Below are 20,409 nucleotides of genomic sequence, written 5' to 3' on the forward strand. Positions count from 1 at the left end.
GTTCGATGTACCCTAACCGGGCCCCTCTCTTGTTCTTACACCAGAAAAACAAAACTTACAGCAAGTTTCTGTTAGCCAGGGTGGCATGTTAGCTGGATGGCCACAACAAACACTAAGACTTTGCATGCAGACCCTTAACAGTGGTGCGTGTTTGTTTTTCTTTTTGCTGTTGGGAAAGTGAAACTTGTAGCCTTGCAGCAGAGAAGACACACCTCTTTAGTTAGCTGTTGCAGTTTCTGATGTATAAAGGCTGAAACATTTGTTTTAACGCAAATGACACTGGATCATTTTGTAGTTTCTTTCAAAGTATCCATTGGCACTAGGGCTGGGCGATATGAGGAAAATCTCTCCCACTTGAGGCATGGACTACAGCTTAAAATTGATAATAAATGCCTTACAGATTCAATAATTGTCACACTCTACTAGAAAGAAAAAATTACTGTCTATACTTTTTAGAACCAGAATTTCCACAGATGATTAACCTCTTGGAAGACCTCCAAGTTAAATCACACAAGTTGAGGCTTTTCTTCAGGGTTAATTACTGAGTGAGTCAGAGATGGAAATCACCTGAAAACATCAAATATTTACATAAAAACATATTTATTGTCGTGAACAGTTTTACAGTAAATGGCATTCAACTCCAACTGAAGCCTTTTTTTTTTTTGTTTTAAGAGATTGAAATGCAGCATAGGTGGATTTAAGGTGAAATTGCGTTATTGAAAACCCTGAATAATGCAGCACTGACATCACTTCAACAAAGCTCTTAAGTCATTCAAGTACAAAATAAAAGATTATCACACACATACAGTGTCAATGAAACATTCAATACGCTGAATCAGTCAGCATTTGACATTTACTTCCCTGAAAAACTAGATGCAGCTCAGGAAGCACTTTGACACTGACCAATAAAAATAATAATAAAAAAAATGTTTTATAGGTAAATAGCAAATGCATAAACAGCAAAAACAAGTGGTTTTTGCTGTTACGAAAAATGTAAACTGTTACGCATTAACACCTACTTCGGGTTGTGTGGAGTCAATATGATGTGAGAATTAAACCAAAGTCAAGTCTTCCTGCATCTCTTCTCCCCACTTTGTTTGCATCTTCATCTCAATAATTCAACAAAAAAAAAAAAAAAACATTGCGTGTTATGTTAAACACATTTCTATTTATAACATGTTTGAGAAAACTGACTACAAAAAAAAACAAAAAAAAAACTAGTCGGTGCCATCACCTACTATTCACCAATACAGGGATTTTTAAAGCTAATAATGACAACTTGTAGTGAAGTATCTGGTACAAAACCTTGTTAATGATGGAATGATGCTTGGAGAGGTTCTTTTAATATCATGAAGGTGCGTGATGTTCTGATCACAAAAGCGTTTGTTTTTGTGATCAGAAAACACAAAAACAGTTTGGCACAGGAAATATTTGAAACCAATTCCATGCCTGGAAGTGAGGCCAAACATGTCCTTTAACTTCAGAAGAAGATTCATTTGTCTGGAGTAAACAATGCCTTAAAAAGCTGTTTCCCTAAATGATGATAAAACTTATTTCTCTAGAATAATAATATAAAAAAAAGGACCACGAGTACTTGAGGAAAACTTTTTTTCCATGTTATAACAAACAAAAATCTATTTACATTTTTTTATTAATGACTGATTCAAGTGGACTCAGTATTTTGAGCGAACTTTCACCTCTCCAAACAAACCCTCTGAGAAGGGCAACCTTCATACCTGTGAACTGGCTGGGATGTTCAAGTGTCTTTCAGTAACAGAAGGCAACATGGCTTTAGGTCCCAAAGTCCAGTTTTCTGACATACACTGGCTCCTGTGACTTGTTTTATGCAACCAAACCATCATTCAATGACATAAATATGAATCAGTAAATAACACAACAGAAGCAGTTTTAAATCTTGGACCTGTACAACTTTGGTACACTCAATGAGGCATGAATAATTCACATTATTCTCCCACTGAGCTCTGGGAAATGCCACAAGATGACTTGAAGAAGATGTCAGTTTGACACTGTTGATGCTCAGCCGACTTTGATGCCTTTCTTTTCTTAAGTCCCACAAATCCTTTCCAAAATGTATTGTTTTCATACGTTTTTTTTCTTACCCCAGATATGACGAAAGCTGGCAATTTTTTTTTTTTTTTCACATAAGCTATAGTTCATTTCTCTATCAGGCCTCCGTCTTTTAATTTGAAGTAGAAGAACTTCTCCAACGTGTTGGCACACTTGCAGTACTCGCTGTCTGGGGGGTTGTACTCGCGACAATTGCTGATGATTCGCTGAAGATCCGCAATAAAGAGCTTCTTGGTTACATAGTATCTGTTCTTGAGTTTCTCTGTCATGGTCTTCAGGTCTCAATGTAAAAGTAAAGAAAAACACTTAATAGTGCTTAGGAAATACAGGAATTCCATAATAAGACACAACATTTATACATTTGCTAATTCTAAGCCAGTCCAGCAAAAGAAGTGGATTAAAATATTCTTGGAAAAAAAAGAAAAACTTCAAGATCTATTTATTACATAAAAATAGAATCAAAGGAAATAGTGAAGGATTTATTAAATAAACCAATAGGACATGCTGTTTTAAATTTGTTTGATATAGTTTATATTTCATGAAATACCAGGCTTTGGACATTTGAAATAGGAATAAACATATGGATGATATTACTCTATTAAAAAGAGGTAGATGCTCTCTTACCAATAGGAAAGCGGATGACTTCATAGTAATCAGGAGCTTCAGATTTCTTCACTGGTTCCATGAAAGGCCAAGCATCAGGATGAGTCTGACAAGAAAATAGAATAAACTCAAATTGCCACAGAGCTTCAAAAAATGTTTAGCTTCATAACTCCACACTTTTCTAGACCCCAAATTCCAGATTTTCTCGATGGCTTTAAGAACATATTAGACCAGTGAATATGCTTGTGCTGTAGTCAAAAAATTAATTGCAAAAAATGAATTATTCAAAACACAATGATTTTCACTTTATGAGAATTACATCATGTGTAAAAGATTTAATGAAACAACGTGACAAATCTGACAAAGTCAAATTAAATTATATTGAAACTTTATTGTGGCAATCACAAAGCTCCATATGTATGTCAGGCATATTTGTAAAGGGCTGGTTCAGCAACCTTTGACCTTTCTGTCAACTTTCCAACTTTAAACTCAGAAAATTCTGTATCTAAGGAAAAATGTAACACTTCCTCTACAATATTAAATCAGTCATGAAGTGTAATTGCATAAGAAAGGTTCTTTATTTTCCTTTCCTTGTGCGTCATCACAGGACACAACAAACTGAAAAAGTTAAGGCACTGCATGTCTGAGTGGCACACTACTGGTTACTGTAATGCATTACTGATAACGTACTAATGCTACCACAAAGGAGCTTTTATGCACCAGCTGTCCTCATTAATTATTCATTGGTTAGATGATAAATTGTGTGCTTTCTTTAAGAAACAAAAACTTTGCAACTTCTTAACTGCTTCTGAAACTGTTGAAAGGTTTCAACATTCAGGCTGCTGCAAAATACTAAAATTGGCCAACAATGGATTTGACAAAACAAACAGTGGAAATGTTCAATGTGTTGTCATGGTATAAAACTCTGAGGTCTTCTATTTTACAACCCAGAAAACAAAATACTGATGGTAAACTTTAAATGGAAGCGGTGATATGAGCATAAAGTGGTTTTCCAGTTTGGTGTGAGCAAAGGAGAAAAATTATGCAGCAAGTACTTTGTATTTTTAAAAACATAATATCAGGGATTTACAAGTTTATTCCAATTTATCCATCAAATTAGGTGTCTGCAGGGTTTACCCGATTTTTGTAAAAGATGTTTTTAAAGTGCACACTGGTGGTTGATGATTTTCTTCACCGAAATCCATCAGTCGTTCTTAGTCTTAATGCATTTATTGAATAGAAAAGAAAATTTAAGATATTTTTAATTCCTGAAAACTGATCAATAATAGTCTACGGATTGGTGAACATGTGGTTTAAGGAATATGCTCAGAAAAAGCAAACCTTTGGTATTCTATATTTTCTTCTTTCCAACAATGAACCAGTTACAGAAAACAATTCATACAAATTTTATAGTTTTCAAGACAGCGTAGAACCATTTTTATTGGTCCCAGTTTGGTAATTTTTGTTTTCTGTTGGCAGGTGATTCTAACCTTTATTTGTGCCAGAAGGTTCTTCAGCATGTTGTAAAGCACATCAGGGTCCTTCACCTCTTTCCTGCAGAAGATCAATGTTTAAACTAAAAATGATGCAGAAGACTATCTACATGCAAATAAAAGATACAAAAATTGGGTAAAATAATCAACGCAGCCTATAGAAGGTGTTTACCCTTTGTCCTTGCTACTGGGTTTCCAGCCTGTCTCTCCTGAAACGAATACAGATCTTAGTCATATGATGAATAATTTAATTGTACATGTCAGCTTACACCTTGTACACACTCACTTATTCCAGGGATGCTTTCCACTGGGATCTGTCGCACGCCCTCTTTGAAGCAGGTCAGACCTGGATAAACCTTTCTGATCTGACTCTGTTTTCTCTCAATCAGCTTCTTTATAATCTAGAATGATCACACCAAAATTGGATATAATAAACATATTACAAACACAGATACACTCAAAACTGGTATTTTTTGGCAGTAAAGATTCTTATCCTTACACACCTCCTTCTGTCTTTTAATAATGTGAGAAAGCTCTGTGTAGGGGATCCTTGGGTTTAGCTCGCACTCCATCAAGGTTGCTCCCTCATAGTCTTTGATATAGCCCAGGTATCGACCCTTGGGGACTTTGATATCTTTGGAGAAACCCTATGTAGAAAAAAAATAATAATATTAAAGATAAAAGGAGACATGAATCAACAGAAGCACTGATAACGGAGTTGCTGTGCCTCCAGTACCTGCTTTTTGAAGTAGCCAATGGCATACTCATCAGCATAAGTGAGGAAATAAAGGATGTTGTGTTTAATGTGATACTCCTTCAGGTGGTTCATCAGGTGGGTGCCATAGCCCTTTAAAAAAAAGTAAACACAGATACGTTGCTATTATTTACTGAGATGTATGACAAACGGATGCCAAACAAAATATATTGCGGATCTTCCCACACTGTATTCATGTAGCGCTTTTACAAACTAAACTTGCCAATTCCTTTGAATCTTGAAAATGTTTTAATTTATCTAAGCTGATGTAACAATTCCAACTTTGAATAGACCAAAATGTTTTCTCTTTTTCCTATAATCAATATTTTTTACTGGTCTTGTTAAAGTCTGGATTTAAATCTGATTGAGATGTTACAACGTGATTGTTACTACTTGAAAAGTCTCCAATGAGGCTGGATAAAAAAAAAAATAAATAAATAAAAAAAATAAACTACAGAAACTTTAAAGAGCGTCAGAAAAACAAAAGCAGCGTGGAAGTTAGTCCAGGTCATAGTTACCTTGACTTGTTCATTGGACGTGACGGCACAGAACACTATCTCTGTGAAGCCCTGAGTGGGGAACATCCTAAAACAGATGCCTCCAATGACGCGGCCATCTTTAATGAGGGCTAAGGTTTTGTGCTTCCTGTGAAAACAGGGATTGTTAGGGAAGGTTTGCTAAGAAAAAAAAAAAAAAGATGACAAAAAATAAAGTAGGAGAACATTTACTTACGGGTCAAACACGAGTCGTGTGATGTACTCTTTGGGCATGCGAGGTAACTGATGGGAAAATACGTTCTGAAGGCCAACAAGCCACATCAGGATCTTCTTGTTGGACTTTTGGGAAAGGGAGTTTCCGATAACGTGGAACTCAATGATGCCCCGTCTCTCTTCTAGTCTGGCCGTCTCGTCACGAGCAGCGTTAGGTGTCAGCAGATTAGTCTAGAACCATTAATTATGTGTTAGCATTTCCAGTTTTTCATATACATACAAACTATGCCGGATTACAGTCATTTAACACAAAGGGAGAAATATTTAGTAGATTGCTGTAAATCAAACGATACTAATTGCTGAGCAGGTTTATGGGGACAGACCTCCGGTCCGAGCATAGCAGCAGGATCAGTGATCGTCATCATGACTTCATTCACCAACTCCATAGGAATGTCCCCCATCACACGGATCCTCTTAGCGTCTTCCAGCGTCAACGCCTCTGGAAGTTTGCGTTTGTCCCCTGAAGAGGAAGCGACATTTTTCAGGTTAAAACAACGATTAGGCTTTTTTATATTGTTCATTTTTGTGAGAATATTTTCATATTTTAGGCCAGACTGCTATATTTTATGAAATCAAATACATTTTTGTGCCGCACTGCCTTTCCAAATAATAATGTTGCTACCTGGATTTAACTAACCAAATAACTACAAGGCTAACTGTTTCTAATTTCTTAAACAATCACCTCTAAAGACAAATCATGTTGTCTTGGAAAAGGTGTTAGACTGTTTAAGACGGGTCAAATCATCGGCGTCAAGCAGAGTAAACATCTATCTGCAGTTCTTTTCTGTTTAGCCAGGCAGAGTGGAGCTTTGAGCTCCAAGAGTAAACCAAAGGAGAGTCCGTCACTGACCTGTGATGGGCTCTACGCCTCCCGTATCCGTGCTGCCCAGAGAAGAGGAGCTGTTCAGACATTTGGACAAAGCAGGAGACCCGGACGCTGAAGTAGGACTGATCACTGCAAACACAAAACCACACAGTTACAAATCCACACAACTTTGAGAGCAGCATAACTCTGCACTTTGTGTCTGTTAGACCAAATATATTAAACCTTATATCATTTCCACATAGCTTCTGTTTTTCTCATGTATTCGAACCAATGAATACTCAAATTCTAATTTAACGGTACTGAGAAATGAGGTGAGGAATTTAAAGAGGTCTCAAGAGAATTTGAAATAAGCAATTCTGCTAGGTGAAAAAAATAATGTACAATTGGAGGCAACTTTTAGGATGCACAGGTATGGCCATTAAAGCAGAAAGCAGAAAACCCGGACATGTCATCACAGGACCATTAGTGGGTTCTTAAAATGTGCTTTATTCTTATAATGTCCATTTTAATAAAATAAGTGACTCCAGCACCACCTCACCTGTCTGATGTCCAATCTGTGTGCTTTCTGAAGCAGGCATGGTGAAGTCAGCCTCCCATATCGGTGAATTTTCCCCGTAGATTTCCTCTTCCAGCATCGACAAGAACCTGGAAACAAACATAAATGAGTAACTTATCTATAAAGGATGATATAGACTGCAACGTAAATATTCAAGATTAAATTCATTTGTAAACGCAGTGATTTTTGAAAAATTAGAAATGTAAAATTATACCGAAACTCATCAACAACCCTGTTGCATCTACAGTCACAGCCATAGCAGAAGCCACATGGCGGCATCGGAGAAGCTGCTCTTACTTGGGAAAGTGCGTAAGGATAAGTGTGCGTTTTTCTGGCAGCAGTTTGTCCTTCTCCACTCTAAACTTCTCCAGGAGCTGGCGGCGAGTAACGGTAAAGATGGACTTGAGTAAGTTCCGGCCAAACACCTGCGTGGTCTCGTAGCGAGGCAGGCTGTCGTTACTTTGCGGGACGTGGCAGTAGCACAACCACCTGGCAGCAATGGAGATCAGAACGTCTGTTAAGCACAGAACCTAGCATAGATCAGGAAAATACACACATGCTTTCTCGTTGTAAACTCCTGCACACACCTGGTGTAGTCCAACTTGTATGCTGTTGCATCGTCTTTCTGCGTGCGCTGACGATACTGCGTCGGTGTCTCAAGCTTCCAGTAATTCAGACATATGAGAAACATCTTTGAGAGTTCAAACATGGTCTGTCTCTCCTTTGGCGCAAGGTGGCTGAACTTGTACTGTACAAAATTCAAAACGCCCTGCACAACGAAAAGGAGGACAAAATTAGCAAAACAAAAACTGTTCTTGAGACTTTGTTTGTTATAATAAGCTTTGTATTACCTGCTCGATGTTGGGCTTTTCAAACGGTGGACTTCCCAGGGATCCCTCCACAACTGGCTGACTCATCTGCAGGATGCATTTCCTCAGTAGCTTAAGGGACACAAGGGAATACATTGATCACAAAGCTGTCTACTGTAGCAATTAAAATCATTGCAGCTGAACTGAAGCACTGGCTTACCTTGAAAAGGTAGAAGTACACTTGCTTGGTATCAGTGTCCTCTTCTTTGTGTACAGACATGAAAAGGTTCTCGACGTCAACCACCATCCCCAACAGCCTGTTAATCTCATCCTCAGACACGTTCTCCAGATGGGACACGTGATCAGCTGTGGGACAAAACATCAGTATTAGTATTCAGTCTCCTTACCGAATATCTGCTAAGTTCAAGGTGGATGAAAAAAAAAAAATCAATGAAAGGGTTTTGTAAATAGATATTCTTTTTTTATCTTAAATATAAAATCCATCTCCGCTTGTCCATCTGACACTAGTTTTTAATATGGCTTAAAGAATAAATCACCATCTGAGAACAATCCTGGAAGATGACATAATGAAGCAAATGAAATGTACGTAAAATAGTACCATGAACAGAACCATGTGGAACCCCATCCTTAAGATTTATCAAAGACTATTTATATCTAAATAATGTATTTATATATACCCTAAACTTGTGCATCAGACTCGCATAAAAGATGTGTATCCATATGAGACATTTCTGGTTATAAAAGGCAAAATAAAATAAAAAAAATACAATCATCCGAAAACACTGTAAGAATATGTTTTTTGTTTGTTCTGTTCTCTCCCCCCCTCTCCCCCCTATGTCCATGAAACTGCAGCAGTAATTTAGGTTAATCTATGAAATACATTGGGATGATTTAACTGGAACCCACTTAAACAGATAATCTCTGCAAAAATAGAAATATAATTTCTTGTGTATGGCTTGGTAGGGGGGGGAAAAATAACCAAATCCACATTGCAGGTTGACCAATTCTAATTTCGGAAATGTAACTGGTGTTTAAATGCACAGCGCTCTGCATGTTATTCGGAGAAGGGGTCTGGTTAGTTTGTACCCAGTGCATGTCCACAGCTGCGGCAGGGCTCGCTCAGGCTGGCTGCTTGCTGCTGCAGATCAATCCGTGTAGCTGAAGGGGGGTTCGGGTTTTTCCATCCATTGCACTTGCATGTGTCACTGGCCTGAGAATAAAAACAAAACAAACCACATGGGCGACTTAAATTGCACACCAATTCACGTTTGTGCAAGCCAATAATTGATATCAATTAAGCTAGCCGAGGAGAAATATCCTTCCACAGGTTTGCGTTTATTTTAAATGCCCATTTCTCTGCCAGAGTAGCTAGCTACAACGCTGTACAGCTACGCCGATAAACTGTGTTAATAGTTCGTTATTATATAGGGTATATTACATATAATACAATCACACCATTGCTTTGTTGTTGTAAACTTTGGCTAGCCATGTTAGCTACCTTGCACGCGGAGAATACGCCAAGTTTTTCAAGCTTTTTCGCCCGTGGAAAAGCTCGGACTTGGGCTTTCTTCTGGCTCGCACGCTGTTGCTGGCTAAGTCCTGGTCTAACCGGGTCGCTGTTCCCTGTACCGGAGCCTGCTGCTGCAGCACCGGACCCCGCTGAGCCACTCGACTGGGCTTGGAGAAGCCGGGGCTGTAAGGCCTGTGTAGCCGGGTCCGACATATCCACGCTGCGGATACAGACTCCCTCCGCTACCGATTAGCTCATACGCTGCCTTTAGGTGCAGTCAGAAAAATGAGTTTTCCATATACACACCTAAAAGTAACTTTTACCTCGAGATTGTGTTATATTCAGATAATAACGGAATCTCACGCTTAATTTAAAAAAAGTCAAATTTTATTTGTAAAAAAAAAAAAAATTATCCGCTAAACTGAGATTTGCAGCAACCTGCAGGTTTTCAAATCCTTACCGGCCCCTAGTGGGAAAAGAGGGAAACTGCAACACAATTACCGTTTTGAATGTGGACATGAGCAGGCGATGAGTAAAAAAAAAAATACTTAAACTTACAAAAATAACATGATCGGATGGCTTTTATTTAAAACAGGAAAGCAAAAATTTTCAAACTACTGCAAAAATAAGTCAAACCTGTTTCTTTTAACTCTCTGGAGTCACGGGACTCGGATAAAGAGAGTCACTAAACTATCTTTAGTTTGATATTTTAATATGCAAAAACAGAGCATACTCTGAAAAATGTAGCATTTTTCGAAGTATCTAATGCGAAAACTAGCCGACGTTTCAACTGTTCTGCATTTCACCACACAACGCTGGGAGTTTTAGGGCAATATTAGCTGCTTAATTACCCTGAATTTTTCCTGAACCAATCTTTGCTAGGGAAGTTGGTGGCCATTTTTTTGACTTTTTGCAACATATATGTTGCAAAAAGTGTGGGCGGGGCATCGTGGTATTTCACCAAAACAACCAGTGCCAACTCTGGTTATTCCAACATCTTTGCACCTATACAAATCGTATATCTATAAAAGGTGAGGCTTTAATGTCATGTACATTTTTAATGCTAAAATTAGAGCATTTACTCCATAGCTTAAATAAATCTACCATCAAAAGTGGATTTAGTCTTTGAAAAACAAGTTAACACTTAATATGAAAAAAAAAATCACTCAAAGATAATACCTTCGGCTCTTTTATTTGTAAAATTACATTTTCTTTCCTCCTTCTCTACACATCTTCTCTACCCGATACCCACTTTACAGCAGCGAGCGCTGTTCTGGTGCAAGTTCTTCTGTGCAAGATGGTGATGCCACAGCAGGATGACAAGATAACTCAAACTCAAGCCCTCCTTGAAATGAAAGAAGCAGAGGATAACATCTCAATTCACAAAGCTGATGAGACAGAACCAGTGCATTTAATACCATGAATCTCCAGAGGAAAAAGAAATTAAGACATGAAAAATAAAGTTGACAGAATACAAACAGATTGTGTTTTTTTTGTTTGTTTTTTACAGTAACTACAGATTGATTACAAACTTCAAAAGTCTGTTACAAATACAGAAATATGTTTTAAATGCAGTTGTGATTTTGGTCAAGAAAGAAAAAAAAAGAATCTTTACACATCTCCCATTTTACACTGATAATTCAGGAACATTACATTAATGCTAAAATTACATACGGGTGAAATTGTTAATAAAGTTGCATTTACTGTATATGTTTGGATAACATAGATAAATGATTGTAAAACCTTAAGATAGGTTTCAAAATCATACTGACCAGTCTGTGCCAAAAGAAAAAAGAAAAAACTAATAGAGATAATCAATCTACACAGCTCAGCTCTATAAGAAATCTGCCCATTTGTTCTCTCTTGGTGAAAACCTCCTTATCCAATTCCTTAAGACTCCATATGCACCCTGCTTTTAACATAAGACCATGATGGAAACATTTATGGTGCACTTGTAAAGTGAGTCCAAGTTGTGCAACAACAGGGTTATCAAACCTACACATTTTCCTTCCTTTTCCATTAATTCGATTTCCTCTATACAAACACAGAACAGTGGACAAGACGCCTCTCTTAGGAGAAATTGTTAATGACTTCTGTTTGTTTTCCTTCCATGAATGGGATGTTTTTTTTTTTTTTTTTTCCCCAATCCAAGGTGATGTCATGTGTCCATCAAAAGAAAGGTCATGGAATGGCGAGTCCAGGGGTGAAAAAACACGATTCTGTGAATAAGCCTGTAGGTTGATTTCTTGGTATTTTTGGCAGGTTCATCAAGCTGGAACCATCAGTGGGGATCTGGCAATCAACTGGCCAGTATGCTCATTTTGTCAAACAGTTAGTTGGTGCTGAGAGGATAAGTTGGTCTTTTGGTGGTTTGGTTGGACCAACGGGGGCGTCGTTTTACAGCTGGCTAATATCTGGTGTTGTTGATCGGCTGGATCAGCTGATTTATTGAGTTAGTTAGTTTCCACCCCCACAGCACTGGCCGCTTCTGCCCTGTGGAGCGGTTTCCTGCAGATCCACGCCACCTCTGGCCCGTCCGCCTGGTCCCGCTCCGCCCTGAGGCTCGTTCTTCGGAAGTTTCTTGGCTGTTGCAGAGAATAAAGATAATTGGTCAATCTCCGGCTTAAAGTATTGCAACAATGGATTCTACCAATAATTATCTACCAATGAACCTAAAAAAAAATGTGACAAATGACCAAAATTTTAAGTAGAATCACATTTATTAAAACTAAGATTAAATATATATTGAAAGAAAAAACAGAAAACTTTTACACTGAAATGTCTACGATAGAAGGCTCCAATACTTTTTTTCAGTCAAAAGCAAAATTTATTTAAGTGCATATTTACAGTGTTACTAGGAGGTACCAATTTATTCTCAGCCTGTATAAATCATTCATGAATTAATAGTTGGACTTCTGAGAAACACTCACCTATAGCCATAAAAATCTCATTAACATTCATTGCGGTCTTGGCTGAAGTTTCCATGAAGAGCAAGCTGTTGTCGTCTGCATATGCTTGTGCTTCCTACAGGACCAAAGGAAACAGCTCAGGGAATTTTGACCTTGAAAATTAATCTGTAGCAGATTCTGTATTTATTCCCCTTACCTGGAAATCTACGGCTCTCTTACTGGCCAGGTCGGCTTTGTTTCCTGCCAGTGCAATAACGATGTTGGGGCTGGCTTGTCGCTGCAGCTCCTTCACCCAGTTCTTTGCACGTGTGAACGTATCCTTTACAACAGAAAGGTGCAAAATAGTGTGATACCACACTTAAATCTGACTCGATTACGCAAATAGTCGACCAGAGCGTTTTGGTTGTGACTCACTGTGTTGGTGATGTCGAAGACCACAATGGCAGCCTGGGCTCCTCTGTAGTACATAGGCGCCAAGCTGTGATACCGTTCCTGTCCTGCAGTGTCCCAGATCTCAAACTTGACTGTTGTATCATCCAAACATACCGTCTGTGTGAGGAAGGCAGCTAAAAAGATAATTAGAAAAATAATTAACGGGTTTATAAAAAAAAAAAAAAAAAAAAAAAAAAAAAAGTATATTTGACTTCTCTTCAGAATAAGTCTTGGTGTCATGATAAAGAAAAAAACACAAGTCACTAAATTGGGACACATTAATAATATGAAATCAATTATTAACATTCATAATCTGCTGAAAACGCTACAAATCAAAGAAATAAAAAACATAGAAAACAAAAGAAAGCAACTGACTTTACCAGGAGGAAATGTTAGTTTATGAAATGCACACTCACACAATCAGCCATCTCTCACATGACACCTAAAGCTTAGCTCCTTCTTGCATAGTACACATTTTAAAGCTTTGTAATCTTTGACCAGGCATGCCGCTGACCACAAGTTCAAAAGAAAGCAAAAAAGAAAAACAAGAAAAGTGCTGACTCGTTTTATTTTCACCCATTCTTTGGCGAGTATCCTGTTCCTACATTCTTATGCAAGTTGACTCATCAGAACCGGATACAGCAGGGAAGACAGTTGGGGAAAAAGTGACTATGAAATGACTTATTTCATACATGTACAATCTTAAATTTTCACTTGACTGCCCTGAAGATACTGAACATTTATATAAACATTAAAAAAAAACAAATTTCTAAAACTGCTACCCAGTGAAATGTATGTTTGTATCTTCTGAAATAGGCAAACATGTGGAAAACCCACAAAAACCTGTGGAATACAACAAAGAAAGGTGGAAAGTTTCCAGTTGTTAATCCAGTTTCAGATGGATTAACATATTTCTGTTCAGCAATTCAATTCGTAACATTCCACCTTTAATTCAAAGCTCCATTTAACTGGTATTTGCCCTCATTTTGATTTGATGCTACAATCTAGGTCCATTGAAACAGTCAAGAGACGTGCGTCACTTTCTGCAATTTGACCAGTTTTGGTAAAGATGTCTGCCTACTTTGCGTGAAGAGCCTGAAGCCAGTTGAAGTCATCCTTTGGTCTTGGAAGAACTGGTTTTACCAGTCCTTCTCCTGACTAAACCGACAACAAATATGAGCAAGACCTGCCAGAAGTCAGATCACTTCTACTGGCATGGACAAGTCTTCTGCTTCAGGGCTGGAGTCTGATGTTTTAAATCAAGAGTGCACAATCAGTTCAGAACCTTAACACCCACATGGATGTTTGACGCAAACCAAATGACTTCATGTGCAGAAATATTTCATTAGAAGTCTACCAGCTTTTTGCGCCTTTTAGATAGCCCAGATGACTTTTAAATAACTTCTGTATACCATCAGCTGGTGGAAGAATGCAGCACAAAAAAAACAGTGAAACTGAGACAGAAAAACAAGAATTTCAATGTTTTTTTCCCATATGCAGTTGTGAAAAGTTACAGTTTAATTTATTAACTTTCCATTTATCATTTTAGCAATCCAAGATAATCTAGCTAATCCAGTTTTAGTCACACTTTATTCCGTGCTTTGTAATTTAAAGGATAAAAGTGAGAATTTCTGAAATCTGAAGGCCTTTTTATGTTGATTTGTATTTGGAATATGCCATGTATCTATAAATTACTACATCATCAGAACTCACTGATACTACAGATTACAAATACAGTGCTTTAAACAAAAATGCATGTTTACCTGCATGGAAAACATACAGAAATCCTGGACTCCTTACCTCCGATGGTGCTCTCTTGGTACTCGTGAAACTGGCCCTTGACGAAGCGCAGCACCAGGCTGGACTTTCCAACTGCCGATTCTCCCAGTAGCACTAGTTTGAACTGACAGATCTTGTTGCTAGCAGCGGTGCCGTTGGTCCGTGCTGGTCCACCTCGCCCTGCCATATTGCAGCGTTGGAAATTACAAGAAAAAAAAAAAAAAAGGCCGTGTGTGGGAGGGGTAGGAGAGGATGAATGAGTAAAGGCTTAAGTTTTTTCTGCAGAAGGACGGTGAAGCTGAGGTAAACGCAGGTGGGCTCAGGTCATGCAGGTAGCTTTCCTGGAGGAAGACGACACCTCACTACTGAGAGCTGCAAAAGAAGAGAGAAAAGCATTTAAGTTTATTGAGTTTCTACTAAACAACCACAGTCTCCGAATACAATCAAAATCGAAATCCACCAAAAACAGAAATCATCCTTATGCTTCTGCACCAAAGCTTTGTTGTTGGCTTCAAAAACCTTAAAACTGAAGTTGTTGATGCAAAACACCACTATCAGACTCATTTCCCCGTTTGAGAGTTATTCATTTAGCCTTGTTTAGTATAAACAAGTGCTAAAGGAGAACACTTCATGGCTTATTTGAAATTGTGCCCTTGGTTTTTCTCCCACAGGCTACATTCAGACCATACTACTAAGTTTCTTAAGATGCTACTGCATACGCTAAGGACTGAAACAAGAGGCAAAAATAATCAGTTCAATTACTTAAAGTTAAAATTGTTTATAAACTAGAAATATTGAGATACTAGTCCTTTTCTTTAATCCATATCATGCAACATATATACGAACATGAATAAGTGGTGAAGGTACTTGACAAAGGCCAACCTGAATGGTTAATGTAAACAGACCTATTAACCAAAAGCTGCAGTGCCCTAATCCAGCTGGTTACCTTGGTTATCTGCAGAACATGCAAAGAAGCAGAGCATGAACTGCAACACTCATTAATGCACCTGGTTCTGGCATGTCGTAATAAAACAGCTGTCCAATAACAGGCCCTCAGTCTATTACATGCAAATAAGAAGTCTCAAGACGGAGATGTAAAAATACAAAATGTGCAATACAAAATGTGCAACATTAAGCAACCAACAGCTCAGTTGGTTGCTTATCTATGTTAACTAAAGTGCTGCCAGTTAACCTAGAAGCTGATCAAACTGTGGCCTAGTCAGACAGGTGACCAGGATTAATTTAGTTTCTGCATAATTTTGATGAATTATACAGAAACATAATGATAAAATGTTTTTTTCTCTCTAAAGATGGCCCTCATCTAAACCAGCTGAGCCAAAATAACCATAAACGACTTCCTGTTGGTAGAGGTTTACCAAATTTCCTTACAGCTAACTATATATATTATTGAACATTTCTGTGCATCATTGGTTGCTAAAGTGCATCCAAAGAGTCCCACATAAACAAAAAGGTGTATATTAATTAAAATCCCATAGACATTTGGCAACAAGGCCTTCTGATAGATTTCATGTATTCAGTCAGTTAATGTACATAAATCCCAAAATTCAACTTAAGATTTTAAAATATCCCATTTCAATATCCACATGTGTTTTGTTGCAAAGACTGAGCAACTCTAAAACTATTCATTGTTTGACTTGTTGTAGTCAAGAGTCAAAAAAGGGGAACTCAAATGGAGGCAGAAGTAAGCCACAGCAATATATTTGATTCATTGTAATTCAGTATTTATAAACCACAGACTTTTTTGACTACTGCATACTTACATACCAGCGCATTTCGCTTCATGTTTGCCAGACATGACAGTCTTAAAACTTCACCAAATCTATTTTTTTTTTTCAGCTGGATGACGAACATTAGGTCAGTCAGCTTCTGCTCCGTCAAAGGACAGGAAACAACTCAGCTAAAAGCAGGAAGTGAAGATTGCAGAACACTTAACTGCTGAACACAATAAATCCAGCAGTCTAACACAGACAGTTTGACGCTGAATTCTTACACCGAGTATGAAGGATAGATATTTGCTGGTAGAGTTTGGTAATGTACTGAAAGGAAGAAATAGGTGCGGACAGTTTTTTTTAAAAAGAAGCAGGGCTTTTCCACGGCATGCAGCTGAACTCATTCTTAATCTTTAGCATGTGACTGCAGATCACAGCTTTGTCCATAAAATATTCAGGACTTGCATGTTTTATTTGACAGTGCAGCAACCATGTTCTACTAATGTGTTCGCATTAAAACATCAGTAAGCTGCACTACTCCTTTTTCAAAAAAACTGCAACTTTTGCATATTTTGCAGATGCTAACAGTGTTGTGAAGGTACCTGGCAGACAAGTATGCAATTTCACAGCACATCAAAAAGAAAACAAACAAACAAACAAAAAAATCAGGAAGGAATGAAGGCGCTCTGCTCACCTGGACAAACAAAGGTCAGTCTGTACTTGTGTGCTCGCAAGCAGCTGATGACAACTCGCCTGTATTCCTCGCTTAAGGAATCAGTGGTAATAACTGAAATACCGCCAAGATTTTTTTGTAACACTTGTACCTTAATCATGCATTATGAGAGAGGGAATCTCTAAAGTGCACTCAGAACCTTGATAATGAAATGGGATAGAGAGCGAAAAAAGCAGGACATGGTCAGGGAAAAAGGGAGGAAGAAGCAGCAGCAGCAGCAGTCACAAGAGCCTGTTAAATATTCATCATGGCCTCCTGTTTGCTCTGCACCCAGCGTGATGTCCAAGACACCAACAGGGACTGCACTACGTTTAATGCAAAATATGGCAGTGTGTGCAAACTTTAAATATGTGCATGGAAATTAAGTACTATAACTAAAAAGCATTTTTGTTCCTCAGGAAAATATGAACCTTCCTGCATTGTTAATAAAATAAAATAATAATAATAATAATAATAATACAAAAGAAACAGTTAATGACGCTGATGTACCCCAAGGTTCAACATCGAGTTCTCAACTTGTTTTGTTTTTATATAAATATAAAAATACAAAGTTTGTCCATTTCATGTCATTGTCTGACTTATAACTCATCTATTTAGACTTTCTACAAATAAAAGAAAAAAATTCAAACTTATAATCAATGAAGAAAACAAACTACATTCTTTACCTGTCCTTACTTTTCAAGAGAATGTTAAAATTCAACTCAATCCCAGAGCAAAATTTTACATTAACCTTGCCTTTAATTGCGCTAAACGTAATGCATATCTGAAAGTGAAAATATTGGCAAATTGGTATGTTTATCTAGACAGCTCCTCAGGTCTTAATAGTATAATAAGCAAACAGTACAAGTTTTATGAAGGCAACCAGAGACGAATGTTGTGAAAAAGGGTGGGGTCACAGAACAGCTGGTTGTATCTGATATAAAGGCTGCACCACAGGTCTCCCTTTGTTCCCTATACCAAGTAACCATCCAGTCTTGGCTAAGGCAGTTTCAAATATACAGTCAGCAAGATTTCAAGTTCTACACACTGAAGTCAGATGCATTTGTTAAAACGGTAAAGATACACAGGCAGATCATCGCCTAGAATCTACAATGAAATGACAAATTCTTTTCATAAAAGGTTGTTCAAATGGTGTTTCAAGTCAAAAATGTATTTGAAAGTTTAAATATAAATGCACTGATGTAACACAGGACAAGCAAACAAGATAGTAATCACTTTAAAGGCCAATAGGAAATCAAAGGAACTTCCCTTTCTTGTGACGTCTCTTCGACGCTGGGTAACCAAACAGAGAAGTCAGAAGCCCAATCACCATCTTGTCATTTAGTTGAATGTTTCAAGGAAACAGAAAAAACAACATTCCTTTCTAGTAAGTAGACTGAATTACTGCTCACCTCTTCAGATTAGTGGGCCTTGAAATGTCTAGGTTGCTCTTCTAGATTCTTTCTATGCATCAAAAGCTAAACTATTAAGTACTTATTCTTAGCATCAAAACTCAAATCGTTTTTATTCCAAATAATGACGGCACAAAACACAAAAATTGACACACCTGATTAGAAATGCAAACCCTTGTTTCCATTTTAGGTGTTGTGACCTTTGAACTTTATACAATACACAGCAAACTTTGGAAAACAAACTTAAGCATACTCTTTTAAAAAAAGGAAAACATAACTTTTATCAGGGCTGATTTGCCAAAACGTATTGCCGCTTTATGAGGCCAAGGTCCAAACACCATAAACACCAGAACAGCCCATGCACATGGCTGGTTATCCCTTTCTGTCTCAAAGGTCCAAACTCTGCTCCTGTTATTAAGTCATAAACAGGAGGTACATGTGATTTAATGTGCTGTTAAATGTAAGCAGACACACGTGTAGATAGATAACTTTAGCAATATAACGGAGAGAAGTGCAACATAACACCTGTCAACGGTAATGACACTTTATGAGATGACATTTAAAGGTATTTATGATTGAAGTTTGTAAGGCAAGATTAAATGTTAGGTTACAAAAATAAGCAAATTTAATAAAATGGACGTGGAAGGAGTTTCCTAGCTGTATGAGCATTTGAAGAAAGCAGATTGCTTACGAATCCGTCAGTTAAACTGCTGAGTCTCTCAGATAAAAACAGTTATCAAGTACTTAACCGTCTCCATAAACAGTGTTTGTTATAGTCGAAACAAATGAGGTCTAAATACACATCCGGAGCACATGAAATGATTCAAGTTTCTAATGTTTCCAAGTTAGCAAAACTTCTTTCTGTTTGTGGTTAGCTTTAGCACAACAGCTAACACAGGCTGAGCGACATTAGCAGATAAATAAACGACCAAGTATCCAACAAAGGCCTTAAAATGTGGTATTTTAAGGTCCGACTGTGAACAAGAATATTGTCAGCAATAAACATCTGACTAAATGCCTGAAACAAACTCCAACTGTTAATCTTTCCTCTTCGCCTAGCATTTTAGCATTAGCTTAGTGGCGTAAACGACAGCAAAATATAAATGCTAAGCAACTGAAAAGGAAACTTTGTTTAACGTGTTAAATGCGACGACTAAATGCGTTTCTGGAGAGAAAAAAAAGTACTAATTGGTTAACTTCTGATAGCATTGTTAGCAGCTGTGTCAAAAACGTCATTAAAACAACTTTCATTTTTCTCGGCCGCACGTCGTCAGCTGTTTCACGCTGTCCGAAAGAAACTTGGGGTCTTTCTAACTGTGTCTCTTCCGGAATTGAAACCATATCAAAACCCTGTCAAGCAGCAGTTGTTATTTGGCTTTGAAATGTTGTTTCTCAATTTTCCGTCTCTTACAGCCCGAAGCTCATAGCCCCACTCGATCCACTCTAATGGACATTTAGGCTGAGCTCGGACTTGGCACATCGGTTCGGTTAAATTGTACCAAATAAGGCTAAACAGCTTTTCAATAACATAGAGTGGACATTCTTTAAGGGTTCCCCCTCCTAACATGTTCGATCATATTAGGCAGCTCGACTTACATGACTTTTTCTTCTTTCGTTAGCCTCATCGGCAGTGGCTGTCTTCTGCTTCGTGGGGTCTGGCCTTCCCTTCCGCTAAGCGATTTTTTTCCGGGAACCTCCCACTGTTTTTGTCAGTGTCTGTCTGACCAATGACAACGTCAGCCTGCATAAACTATCAGATTCAGAACACCGGTTAAGTTTCAAAGCTTGAAGCTAAATGTGTACAGTTCTTTTCAGAGGGTAGAAATAAGTTTGAAAGTGTTGCACATTGATTAAAAGATACTTTCTGCTATCCCCGTCTATGTTACTTTTTCACAGCAGAGAATTTCGTATTAATTAGCATATGATGACAAAAGGTTACACCAGAGAAATTTAGGAACGATAAACAGTGAACATTAAAGAAGTGAGTGTATCATTAAATAGTTCA

At 37.8% G+C, this 20,409-nt stretch overlaps 2 protein-coding genes across 2 annotated transcripts; both read right to left on the reverse strand.

Annotated features, from left to right (window-relative positions):
- Positions 1 to 583: 583 nt before the first annotated feature.
- Positions 584 to 9,767, reverse strand: LOC103142196 (histone acetyltransferase KAT2A-like). Its single transcript, XM_007558117.2, has 18 exons — positions 9,419 to 9,767; positions 9,007 to 9,130; positions 8,120 to 8,265; positions 7,942 to 8,031; positions 7,678 to 7,859; positions 7,388 to 7,579; positions 7,073 to 7,179; positions 6,559 to 6,663; positions 6,032 to 6,168; positions 5,671 to 5,879; positions 5,457 to 5,583; positions 4,921 to 5,031; positions 4,688 to 4,831; positions 4,471 to 4,585; positions 4,357 to 4,393; positions 4,182 to 4,245; positions 2,713 to 2,797; positions 584 to 2,368 (listed from the first exon to the last, which is right to left on the reverse strand). The coding sequence occupies exons 1-18, from the start codon at positions 9,641 to 9,643 to the stop codon at positions 2,175 to 2,177; spliced, it is 2,394 nt and encodes a 797-aa protein (XP_007558179.1). The 5' UTR covers positions 9,644 to 9,767; the 3' UTR covers positions 584 to 2,174.
- An 839-nt stretch (positions 9,768 to 10,606) lies between these two features.
- Positions 10,607 to 20,109, reverse strand: LOC103142197 (ras-related protein Rab-5C). The gene is made up of 6 exons (XM_007558118.2): positions 20,001 to 20,109; positions 14,572 to 14,922; positions 12,754 to 12,905; positions 12,536 to 12,658; positions 12,361 to 12,454; positions 10,607 to 12,015 (listed from the first exon to the last, which is right to left on the reverse strand). Exons 2-6 carry the CDS (start codon positions 14,735 to 14,737, stop codon positions 11,888 to 11,890), a joined length of 663 nt encoding a protein of 220 aa, XP_007558180.1. The 5' UTR covers positions 14,738 to 14,922; positions 20,001 to 20,109; the 3' UTR covers positions 10,607 to 11,887.
- Between the last annotated feature and the right edge of the window lie 300 nt (positions 20,110 to 20,409).

The sequence above is a fragment of the Poecilia formosa genome, unplaced genomic scaffold (assembly GCF_000485575.1).
Source record: "Poecilia formosa unplaced genomic scaffold, Poecilia_formosa-5.1.2 Scaffold94, whole genome shotgun sequence".
NCBI lineage: Eukaryota > Metazoa > Chordata > Actinopteri > Cyprinodontiformes > Poeciliidae > Poecilia > Poecilia formosa.

What these genes read in the sequence shown, in the direction of transcription:
- LOC103142196 (XM_007558117.2), bottom strand. Translation starts at nt 9,643, where the DNA reads ATGTCGGACCCGGCTACACAGGCCTTACAGCCCCGGCTTCTCCAAGCC. An exon ending in GCGTATTCTCCGCGTGCAAG is followed by an intron (nt 9,131 to 9,418) that starts GTAGCTAACATG and finishes TTTTATTCTCAG; the next exon opens with GCCAGTGACACATGCAAGTG. An exon ending in AAAAGCCCAACATCGAGCAG is followed by an intron (nt 7,860 to 7,941) that starts GTAATACAAAGC and finishes TTCGTTGTGCAG; the next exon opens with GGCGTTTTGAATTTTGTACA.
- LOC103142197 (XM_007558118.2), bottom strand. Translation starts at nt 14,737, where the DNA reads ATGGCAGGGCGAGGTGGACCAGCACGGACCAACGGCACCGCTGCTAGC. An exon ending in TCTTCGACATCACCAACACA is followed by an intron (nt 12,659 to 12,753) that starts GTGAGTCACAAC and finishes TCTGTTGTAAAG; the next exon opens with GATACGTTCACACGTGCAAA. An exon ending in TGAGATTTTTATGGCTATAG is followed by an intron (nt 12,016 to 12,360) that starts GTGAGTGTTTCT and finishes TCTCTGCAACAG; the next exon opens with CCAAGAAACTTCCGAAGAAC.